Here is a 12,205-nt window from a genome sequence, read left to right on the forward strand (position 1 = left end):
ATGGTGATGGCTCCACTGGTGTAGCGGTGTGGAGATTCTGGAGCGCCTTTACCAGTTCCTCCGTGAGTGAGGTGAGTCGGTTTAGCTGGTGCTGATGGGCAGCGAGCTGGCTGGCCTGAGCCGACATTGTTGCACACAGGTGGGAGAAAGCCGCTTGATCTTGTGCTGGCGAGGTCTTCTGTAACGAGTCGTCACACGAGTTGGGATCCATCAGCAGGCTTTATTAACAGAATGCGTGGTACAAACAGGCAGGGGTCAGACAGGGGCAGACAGGTATAGCAGGGAACAGGCAGAATCTTAGTCGTTGAACAGGCAGAGGATCAGGGCAGGCAGATAACAATCACAGTCCAGTAAACAATAAACAGTCCTAAGGCAGGCAGCAGAGAATCGTAAATGGGGATGAATCAGGCTCAGCAACAGGCAGACAATCAGAATAATAAACGCTCAGAAATGTACACCGTGGCAATACAAGACCTCGCAATGAGGGAGAGGTTGCGAGCGGCTTAAATAGTTCAGTAAATGGGTTGCAGCTGGATGTGATGATTAGTCCAAAGTACAGGGCAGATGGGAAATGTAGTGCGTGTGAGTGTATGTGTGTGTGTGTGTGTGTGTGTGTGTGTGTGTGTGTGTGTGTTAGTATTCGGGAGAGACGCCCTCCTATGGTCAGAGGAGGGAATCACGGAGTTCGTCTCTGTGATATATATATATATATATATATATATATATATATATATATATATATGTATAGTAGTCAGCATTTGAAGTGGATCAAAACCTTTCATCAAAGTTGTCCTAAAACCTTCTTCTTAGGACAACTTAGTTCTTAGGACAACTTTGATGAGCTTTTTTGATCCACTTAAAATGTTGACTACTGTATATATATTTATATATGTATGAATATTACATTACATTATTAATGTGAAAAACATCGCTAACGTCATAGAACAGTGTAGTTCTAATAGTGAGGCACATAATGCAGTGTTAGAACGAGTACCATCTGAGCAACTGAGATTTAAACCCGGCTAGGGTCTTCTGCTGGTTAGATAAGCATTAAAGAACTTTCTAAACCGCTAAATAACAGATTGGAGATTAAAATAATAGCAGATTTGTCTTGTTTTAAATAAACACTTAAAACTGAGATGAAAAAATAACTTCAGTCAGAGATTTACTTTTGCTAAGGCTAAATAAATGTTCAGCGATATCTTCCAAAGATTTTTGAATTTTGCAAATTTTCTCTCTATAGTTTTGCTATGACAGCTAGTAAACACAGTAAGGCATGTGTGGAATCTTTTAAACCATGTGTGTTACAACTATCCCGCATCAGTTTGTGCCCCGCGCTCCCCTAGTAGTTCTTAGTATTCCTCTGAAGTATAAAAAATAGTAGTTGATTAGATAATAGTGAAATACCACATTCGACTGAGCGCTATTACTGACTAATTTGTTAATCAGAGTTTTTTGTTAGTTATAATAGTTAATAGAATGATAATAGTGCGTTACTCATTAGTTTCTGTGTAATTATTCATTAATGAACAGTATTATAAAGCGTTACCCCTTCTGCCTCTCTGTTTTCCTCTTCTTCTTCATCACTTTCTTCTTCCAGTATTTCCTTCTCTCCCTCACTGTTCATTTCTGTACCTTCATTGTATAATTATCTCCTGCCTCTGCTCTTCGCTCCTGTTCTCCTGCTTCATCTGTATCTTGCTTTGATTTCTTAAAAGAAACAAAAAAATAGCTATCTATGTCTCCCTTCCTCTTCATTTTCAGTCACATAAAAACACATTATGGTGACTATTGCATATACTTTATCAAAAAATAAGATTCATAATGTGTAGGGGAGAGTGAGGCACAAACTAATGCGGGATAGTTGAAATACACATGGTTTAAATACTTCCACACATGCTAGCATGATGAAACTTAGTGTATTTACTAGTTGCCAAATCAACAATATATAGAGAAAACATTGCTTCAAAATTCAGAAATCTTTGGAAGATATTACTGGACATTTATTTAACAATAACAAAAGCAAAACATAGCAAAATTTCTTAAGTTAATTTTTCATCTATATTTTTTGTTTATTTAAAATTAGACAAATCTCATATTATTTTAATATCCAATCTGTTATAGATAGTTATTTAATGCTTCACTAACTAGCAGAAGATACTAACCAGGTTTAAAGTCCAGATGCACAGATCGGGTTCGTTGTAACACTTACAATGTGCCCCGCTATTAGAAATATGCTATTTTATACATATATAATTGGCATAATTAACTTTTATGAATTTCTGTTGAGAAACCATGGGAAAAATGTGAATAAAGACTGAAAGGAAGAACCTGAACATTCAGAAAATAATATTTCAAGACATGTACAGCATTTGTACTGGCTCGTCTATTTATCTTGTGTTCTGTGAGAGCTGTGAGTGGAGGAGGAGAGTGTTTTGTTCAGCTCTGTGTTTTTCTGAATGTCTGAATATGTTTCTTCATCTGTTTGCCTGTATTGTTTTGACCAATGCGGTATAGCTGTTTTGCAGTGTGTTCATTGTCAAACTCCAAAATTATGTAATTTTGAATTTCTAAAAAAAAATGCTATTATTTTATATGAAAAAAAAAAAAAAAAACATATAACAGATAACATTTTAAACTGTCATATGGTCTTGTTACAATGTGCCCCACCTATACGGCATGTTGTCATATTTCACTTCCCTTCTTTTGGGGTAAATAAAGAAAAATTTATATTCATGAAACAAAGACACATATTTGTACCAGATATGTGTGACGTGTGAAATTAATGTGGAAAAAAAGAAATTCTCTGAACCCTAAACAGATTTACACAAACTGAGAAAATCAAAAAGCATTAGGTTGTGCCTCGCTTTGTATACTCAGAGGACTACTAATTGAATGCTAGCATTTGACCAAAATGTGCAAGCTAGTCTATTATGTAAAGTGTAATGAGAGAGCTAGCTGTGTTGAAAATATACAGTTGAATCAAAGGTGTGTTTGAAAGTGTGTAGTGTTGGTGTGTCTCCAGGAACAGGGTTGGGAAACACTGCTGTAACAATCACCGCTCAGATCATTTATTTAGATCAGGGGCGTCCAATCCTGTTCCTGGAGATCAACCTTCCTGCAGAGTTCAGATCCAAACCTGATCCAACACACCTTAACAACTGCTCCTGAAGAACTTAATTATCTGGTTTAGTTGTGTTGGATCAGGGTTTGATCTGAACTCTGCAGGAAGGTTGATCTCCAGGAACAGGATTGACACCCCTGATTTAGATTAACAAGATAAACACATGATATACGGTATCTGCTTCTGTGCATCAAAATGATACATAATATTGAACTATTCATTTGGTCACGTTCATTCTCTTCAGACTAAAATAATTTAATATAACAGATATGACAAAATACTGACTAAATTTAAAGGATATTTTTAAAGAATGAACACTGGTAACAGATCATGAGATCAGTCATTTGTGTACACCTGTCATTTCTGTGTTGAGATTTAGTGTTTACAGAACATTTTACAGAACATTTTCTAGTCCTTAAATTTACATCAAATGATCTTACTGTGGACAAAGACGTGTGACTATCAGAGAAATGATCTTACCACAGTATCTCCAGTTTACAGTGAGGATCCTCCAGTACAGCAGAGAGCAGATGAACTGAATCTCCTAGTTTATTCCCAGACAGATACAGTTCTCTCAGGTGTGAGGGGTTTGATCTCAGAGCTGAAGCCAGAGCAGCACAACCTTCATCTGTGACTCCACAATTGCACAACCTGTAGAGAACAATGACACACTCTTCACTCTCTCAGTTCAGATCAACAGGTAAAAGTCACAATTCTACACAGACCATTAAATATGCATAATATACACTATATTGCCAAAAGTATTGGGACACCCCTCGAAATCATTGAATTCAGGTGTTCCAATCACTTCCATGGCCACAGGTGTATAAAATCAAGCATCTAGGCATGCAGACTGCTTCTACAAACATTTGTGAAAGAATGGGTCGCTCTCAGGAGCTCAGTGAATTCAAGCGTGGTACTGTGATAGGTTGCCACCTGTGCAATAAGTCCATTCCTGAAATTTCCTCACTGATAAATATTCCACGGTCAACTGTTAGTGGTATCATAACAAAGTGGAAGCAATTGGGAACAACAGCAACTCAGCCACAAAGTGGTAAGCAACATAAAATCACAGAGCGGGGTCAGCGCATGCTGAGGCGCACAGTGCGCAGAAGTCGACAACTTTCTGCAGAGTCAATAGCTACAGACCTCCAAACTTCATGTGGCCTTCGGGTTAGCTCAAGAACAGTGCGTAGAGAGCTTCATGGAATTGGTTTACATGGTCGAGCAGCTGCATCCAAGCCTTACATCACCAAGTGCAATGCAAAGTGTCGGATGCAGTGGTGTAAAGCACACCGCCACTGGACTCTAGGGGTTGGGCTTGGCCCCTTAGTTCCAGTGAAAGGAACTCTTAATGCTTCAGAATACCAAGACATTTTGGACAATTTCATGCTCCCTACTCTGTGGGAACAGTTTGGGGATGGCCCCTTCCTGTTCCAACAGGACTGCACACCAGTGCAAAAAGCAAGGTCCATAAAGACATGGATGAGCGAGTTTGGTGTGGAGGAACTTGACTGGCCTGCACAGAGTCCTGACCTCAACCCGATAGAACACTTTTGGGCTTCTAGAAGAATGGTCAAAAACTCCCATAAACACACTCCTAAACCTTGTGGAAAGCCTTCCCAGAAGAGTTGAAGCTGTTATAGCTGCAAAGGGTGGGCCAACTCCATATTAAACCCTACAGATTAAGAATGGGATGTCATTAAAGTTCATGTGCACATGAAGGCAGGCATCCTAAAACTTTTGGCAATATAGTGTATGTCTTAAATATATTAATTTGTTGTTTGTTAATTGTTGTATGATCCACTAATGTTGTGGTGAAGACTCAAACAAAATCAACTTTTTAAAATGATTTCAGAACAAGTACAAAATAAGCAAAGAGAGGAGCAAGTTGTCATGTTTTGTCTGTTTACATGGTTCTTTATATTTAGTTTCTTTGTTTGTCCCTGTTCATTTGTTACCTTGGTTACTCATTTGTTTATTGTTCACACCTGTTGTTCACCCCTGATTTTGTATGTGTATATTTACAGCCCAGGGTTTCAGGGTTTTTCTTGGTTGTCCATTCTTCTTGTTGTTTTCATGGTTTGGTTCTTGATTCTCCTGTGGCCTGTTGCACAAAGCCGGTTTCAGTTTCGGTTCCCAGGTAATTTCAAGATTAGTTTGAGTACATGGATTAAAGTGAAAAAAATTCTTCTGACTGAATTTTTTTTCAGGCCAAGTCATATTCCTTTAACCGTCACTTTATTTAAATAGTCAAGAACAATAGCGTTTTAAGGGGAGATGATTTAAATCGCTTTAATATTGCCAGTTTGCATATTTTAAAACATATTTTTAATCTATGAATAATTATTTTTACCTTGACATTAATTACCACTATAACCAGCAGGTGGTGGCAGAGTAGCATATATTAGCCATTTCTTGTAATAGTTTTTCACTTTTTTGCTTATTGACCAAATATTAAACATTATAAAATAGCTAGGTTTAAAAACACATTTTGCCAATGTGAAGTATGAAGTACTCACAAAACTCACTCTCACGAAAAACAATAACTTTTCCTGTGAATGAGTAACATAGAAAGAGAGCACCGCACTTTCCCTTTGTAATCACAGCAGCTGTCAGTCTGTGCAGTGCAAGCTCAATGATTTTGGCACACTTGTAAAAACTCACATTTTATTCAATGAATCTAATTAAAGTGCACAATAAATATTTAATTTTTGTCGCTTTTTTTCACACAAAAGTGTGAAAACTGATGGTCGAATTGAATTTTGTCCGAGGAGGAACACGGTACATCGTCGTCTTACGTTTGAATAACTAAATTAATGCTACGCCTGACTATTTAAGTGACTATATTATACAATATTGACCACCAATACGTCACCAGAACCACATGATTGCAAACAACCTGTTGATGGAAATCCTTTGTAGACTCGCTGCAATTAACAGAAATTGCTATGGTACATGGCTAACCTGCTCCGGAGCAGGTTTTATTCTGGGTTAGAGATCACAAACCAAAACTCGACCAATAAGCTGTGAGTAAAGTTACATGTATCTGATGCAATAAAGCCACTCCCCCTGTATCTCTCGCTCCAAATTAAAGCAAATTATAGTGAAAACATTTTAGAGACAAAATTGTTCATCTTTTGCTGCTAATTATTTATTGTATTTATATTATATGAATTATGTATAATTCATACAATAGTATATTAATATAATTATATTAATTGACAATAAATATAATAAATGCATCAATATATAAAGCTTTTAAACAAATTAAGCTTATGTGTATTCATTTGAGCTCTTTGTGAAACTAATATAAATGATTATATTATAAATTATTAGGCATATATCTTTGATTCACATGCATTGATATAGTCAGATATTTTCTTTCAGCTGCCTTCTCAAACTTTCACTGCAGCATTTAATTTCATGATATTTTTCATAACGATCTCTTAATCTTCAGAAGAGAAGTGAATTGCGCAGCTCTCTCGTGAGAAGTGAATCAAACGGACGCTCTGCATGTTCTTTGTGATTGGCTGTTTGCCGCACGTGTCACACTTTCAGGTGCACGCGCTTCAGAGTTGATCGCAAACTCTGGATTAAACCTGAGTTGACAGAGAAAGTTTATACCGAGCTTTGTGCAACAGTTGATCCTGATCTAAACCAGGTTGGATTTATCTGGATTTGTCAACTCTAAACCTACTCTGAAACTCAGAGTTTGTTCAGCTAGCTTCATGCAACAGGCCACTGCATTCCTGTCCTCCAGTGCATTGTTATATTGAGTTTGTTGTTGTTTTTTTGTATAGATCAATAGAACACCCTGACACAGTTAAAGTAATAATCAAAGAACCAGAAGCAACTAAACCTCCAGTAAATGGTTGGTTGGTGGGTCAGAAATAGGAGCACCAAGCCACATTTTATATTATCATGCTTTCAATAAAAATCTTCTCATCAGTAAATAAAAAACTGCCTAAATATCAACATAAAAGAAAAATGTTTGCATAATGATTCATTTAAAACTTAATGGCCTTTATCTTTACAAAAGTCCACATTGTTTTTGCAGATGAAATATAACAGGAAAATATTAAATAAATATTTTTTCATATATCAGGTTAAATTTTAATAATTATTAGCCACTCAACCCCCTTTATCTAAACCTCTCTATTTAACCATCGGTCACACCCACCCACCATGTTTTTAGTTTTTTTAACACTTAATTTGTGTTCTGAACCAGTATTAGCAGTTATACTGTGCACGGATCCACACTTCGAAAAAATCTATAAATCTATAAATAAAAATAGTAGACCATCCGGGGACTTTTGGCATATACTCTTTTTAACACACTATGTTTTGGGACACACTTATTGAAATCTCACATACTATTTAGGATGGATAGTTTGCACATTGGGACGCAGGGCGTGTCCCTCCAGGAACAGGACTGGACACCCCTGACCTACTGGCTCGTCTCTATAACCCAATGTTGTGACGTACTTAATTTCTAGAGATTATCACAGGTTATGCAGTGGATATATATTTAGACATTATACGAGGTAATTATTTTAAATTGTATAGACAGATTTTGCAATGATGCTTCAACATGCAGCCAAAAATGACCTTTCTGCCTCAGTCAAATCTGACTGTTAAAGAAAATATAGAGCAAGCATTTTGTTACCTGACATTTATTTCAAACATCACAATTCAAGCATAACTTTATATTACCTTCACATGCTATTGGAATTATGGTAAATATGAGTTTCCTAGTCGTAAATTGGACACGAACGGCCTCTAAAGATGTATTTACTACTGGGAAACTTTTTGATTTTTGATACTTGAGTTTCCGAGGTGAACCTGCCATAAACTTTAAACGTGGCAGAGGGGAGAACGATTGCTGCTGTGACTGTTATTCTGTATTAGTATTTTTTTCCACAACAGCTACATCGATTTGTGTTGTTGTTAAAGTGGTGCATATTAATATTAATGAATATCCATTTGAAGCATATTGTTTGTTTTATACACAGTGAAAATAGCATGTATTTGACTGAAATTCTAGAATCGTTGATTATCCATGATCTATATAGTGTGGTAAAACTATAGAGTTGGATGCGTGGTTGACAACTACTATCATTTTAGTCATTATCTGTAGGCAATAGGCATTATCTTGTAAATAATTTGGCTTGTGTTCTGAATGTGTTTATAATCAATATTTTTTGGTGTTGTATAGTGTTTGCCAGAAGTGTTGCCAGATTGGGCAGTTTTCAAACATCTATTTTTTTCTTTATAATTTTACAATAACAAAACTGTGGTACAGGTGTTTCATTGCAGCATATACAATCATTCATCATACAATCTTCCATCAACTGGTAGTTCAAGGATCAAGTGAAGGGTAATAGCACCAAAATAAACATCAAGAAATGAAACCATTCAACATACATTCTCAAGAAAATTCCAAAGAGGGGACCAAATACGCCAGTAGTGATTCTAGACCATGGTCGAGGTGTAATTCTATCAAAAGATAAATACTTGGGGATAGGGCAAAAATTTTAGTTATCTCTTTCCAGTACAACTTGATCATGTCACAGTCCCAGAATATTAGACACAATTGGGAAACATTAGGAAAAAACTTACGGAGACAAAACAGTGTTAAATAAATGCTGTAGCCTAAATGAACTTAAAGTTTTGCCCTGTGACTCGATATTGAAGCGCCTCTGAAGAAGACACCAGAGCAGACCGATAGCCACTCCTTATCACTGAGATTAGTTCCAAAGTCTTTCTCCCATATCAGTTTCAGAGGGTCAAAAGAGGAGGGGCCGACGTTAGATAACAGTATAAAAACTTCCTTTTGAATATTCCTTATAAATACCTTCCTTTTGAGAGAAAATCAAGAGAACAATTGTTTTTCTATGTCAGAAAGATCAAAGTGTATTCTATTGTCCTTTAGAAGTGATTCCAGAAAATGTTATAGTAGCAAAAATGAGTAAAAATCGTTATTGGGTAAATTAAATTCCTGTTTTAACAATTGAAATGATCTCAGACTGCCCTTGTCAAATAACTGGTTCAGCACCAAAATGTTCAGATTGGCAGTGGGTCAGGGTTGAATGAAATAGGAGATTTTAAAGATAAGATACGTGTATTATTCAGATACTTCCTAACATCTTTTCATGCCAGGAGAGTGTCTGATACTGTAAAAATATTGGACACTGATTCAATTTTATGTGCACTGTAAATAAGGGGTAAGTTACATAAAAAATTTGGGAAACATCTGAAAGACTCAATCCCATCTAAATTTTATAGACTAATTGGTCTATAACCTATAAACAAAACTCAAGTGTGCGTGTACTCCATAAAATGAGTCATCATGCCGTTACTAAACACAAAGGCCCACCGCAGAGTCGTAGTGTTGTATCTACCGTAAAGAGTGGGAAAGTGACCCAACTCTCAAAACATGGATTACACCTGTGGTGGGAGATGACTTGAAGGCTCTTTATAAATATAACTAACTCTGAGAGCACAGTTGAATATCTTGACAGTTTAATTAAAATCAAACACGGGACGTCCCGTCCATCGTCAATGTGTACATCAAGAAAGACGTACCAGTTCTGTTTAAAGTTAAAGCGCAACGCAAATGTAAGCGCATTATTATTATTATCATCATTAATTTTCGGAACACGAATGATGCGTTTTTGGCTTTCAAGGTGTGTGAGGTTTAAAGTCTGTTAATTTATTGACTGCTGTTGGCAAATATTTTTCATACTTTAATAGTTTCTACCTGTTTGGGTAGAAACAGTTTTGTCATTTGCTAATTTTCTTTTACTGTATTTGCCCTGTTTCAATCCGTTTTCCTGTTCTCCTGGCAGGAGAATTGATTCATTTTTATCATTTTATTTTGTCATCATAGTTTCAAGGAGGTAAATGGTACTTATACACCTTGGTTGTCATGACAGTAGAATTTTATCACATTCTTTTGGCAGTGAATGATTTGGGCGGGTTTTAGGAAGGTTTTTGAGAGCTTTTGGGCTGGAAATCGTCAACCTGAACTGGTAACACTGTTTGCCAGTGAATCTTTGAATTTGTGGAACTGGGAAATGACCCAGCCCTTCACTCAAAAACTCCATCAGTGAGAAAAACAAGCCACTCTCTCTGTTGATGCAAATTTCATGACTGCTCTGCACATAAATATCTGTAACATCCACAAATTTCTGATGTTGGTTCAAACATGACCCAGAACATACAGAACAACCACTTAACATACATACAACCACCTAAAGTCATAATTTTTTTTTTTTTTTGAGTGTGTGTTCAAAAGTCTATATGTCACCAAGTCTTGCACAACTCATGAAAAAACTAAAAAGGTTCAGTTGGGATGTTCCTGTGACAACGCGGCGCTGGCATAAATAAATATACAATTCATATTTTTAAAAGTTTTATATATCGCTTTTTATATATTATATAGCATATTTTAAAAACTTTTAAAATATAAAATGTATGTTTTTTATTTGCAAAAGTTAGGCTAAAAAAAAAAAAAAAAACCTTAAAATAGCAACATCTGCTGACGCTGTGCTGCATTGTCACGGGAACATCCCAGCTGAAGATAATGAGGAAATTACGTCGCTCCCTTTTCCAAGTGCATTCCAAACGGCTACATACGGCACGCGCATGCCCTGCTCACATAGGGATGATCACATAAGGCATAGGAATGATCACTTCCATTTGGAATTTGCCCTGTGAACTGGTCAGTGCGAACACGCGTACCGTTACACCCCTAGTAGATGTGCTGGTATTTAGTAATACGGTATATTGCAGTAATTAATATGTACTGTATGGTTATCGGGGGCACTTCAATATACTGTGAATAATTCTAGGTGGTTCTTAGAACGACCATTGGATTCTTTTCCATCAACCGGTTAAATTTTACAACATGTTAACAACATGCATGCTGTGTAACAGAATGAAGGAAAAGGCAAATTCACTCTATGAGAGATGCCGCTTATTGAAAAGCATAAGTAGCACAGTTACCCCCGTACACAAAGCAGTTCTGCAAACGAAAGACAGTATTTACATGTTTTCAAACAGTCATTCTGATTTTTGAATTTGCTATGGTCTTTATCAAACAACACCAAATACTTAAGGCACACTATGCAGAAATTATCAGTTACTGTTTGTAAACACAACATTCACATTTGGGCCCTCCTCATAGGCAGAACACCGCCAGAAGCACATAATAAACAAGAATTATGTCACCATTAAAACAATTACAGTGCCTAGTAATCTGTCATGTTACAGATAGCAATCAACAACAGCAACTTTTGTGAATTGTTTTGTGTCAAGACAGCAAAATTTCACTGGGGTTTCTGAGCCTCAGACAGTCTTACAGTCTTACACTTACATAGTCTTACACTCACATGTGCTGTTATTGGCTGGAGCGACACACCCACTGGCCAAAGGCTGAAGCCCATAAAAGTCCCGAGCACAACTCAAATATCACAAACACAACTCTCAACATATTAGAAATACCTTTAGCTGTGTTGCTATGTGTCATAAGTAAGCAAATGAGTAGGTGAACACTGTGTAGTGTGGACGCAAGCTTCTCGCTTATAATGAACCCATCCAACATCTGCACCGGGCACGGAGAGCCAAAACAGAGTAGCCAAGTCTGTTCTGGACATATCAAAGTAAACATTATAAGATTGTAAATTTGTCTTTCTGAACAGATACATGATGATGCTGTATGGTAGTGAAGAATCCATGGTAGCGTGTAACATAGCAATGCCCTGTTCGCTTTGACAGGTTCATGATGGTTCACAGGTTAATGTTTGGAGCTCCAAATGCAGCAAATTTTGGCTTGCACTTCTATAACCAAAGCTGAATTTCTTTTCCCATGTAACACATCAGTTATAGTCGCACAGCAGCTAAACACACTCCGCCTGCTGCAGTAGCCACACCCCAAACTCAGTGTGAGTTACCTTTATAGGTTGAGCTGGAAAGAGACTGACGGCTCTGAGCAGGCAGCTCTCAATGTTTTGATGGTGCCAGGAGGGCTCAATGTTTACACTATTGGGGAAGATAAACCCATGAATGGCATTACAA

At 37.0% G+C, this 12,205-nt stretch overlaps 2 protein-coding genes across 3 annotated transcripts in view; both read right to left on the minus strand.

Moving 5' to 3' along the window:
- LOC127505683 (NACHT, LRR and PYD domains-containing protein 12-like) overlaps positions 1 to 12,205 on the minus strand; it is a 312,016-nt gene that overhangs the window by 210,620 nt on the left and 89,191 nt on the right. Inside the window, exon 7 of the mRNA XM_051881370.1 lies at positions 3,605 to 3,775. Coding sequence (XP_051737330.1) covers positions 3,605 to 3,775 — 171 coding nt within the window. The remainder of the gene's footprint in view (positions 1 to 3,604; positions 3,776 to 12,205) is intronic.
- The window catches only part of apbb1ip (amyloid beta (A4) precursor protein-binding, family B, member 1 interacting protein), a 182,204-nt gene that overhangs the window by 41,036 nt on the left and 128,963 nt on the right, over positions 1 to 12,205 (minus strand). The window lies entirely within an intron of this gene.

The sequence above is a fragment of the Ctenopharyngodon idella genome, chromosome 23 (genome assembly GCF_019924925.1).
Source record: "Ctenopharyngodon idella isolate HZGC_01 chromosome 23, HZGC01, whole genome shotgun sequence".
NCBI lineage: Eukaryota > Metazoa > Chordata > Actinopteri > Cypriniformes > Xenocyprididae > Ctenopharyngodon > Ctenopharyngodon idella.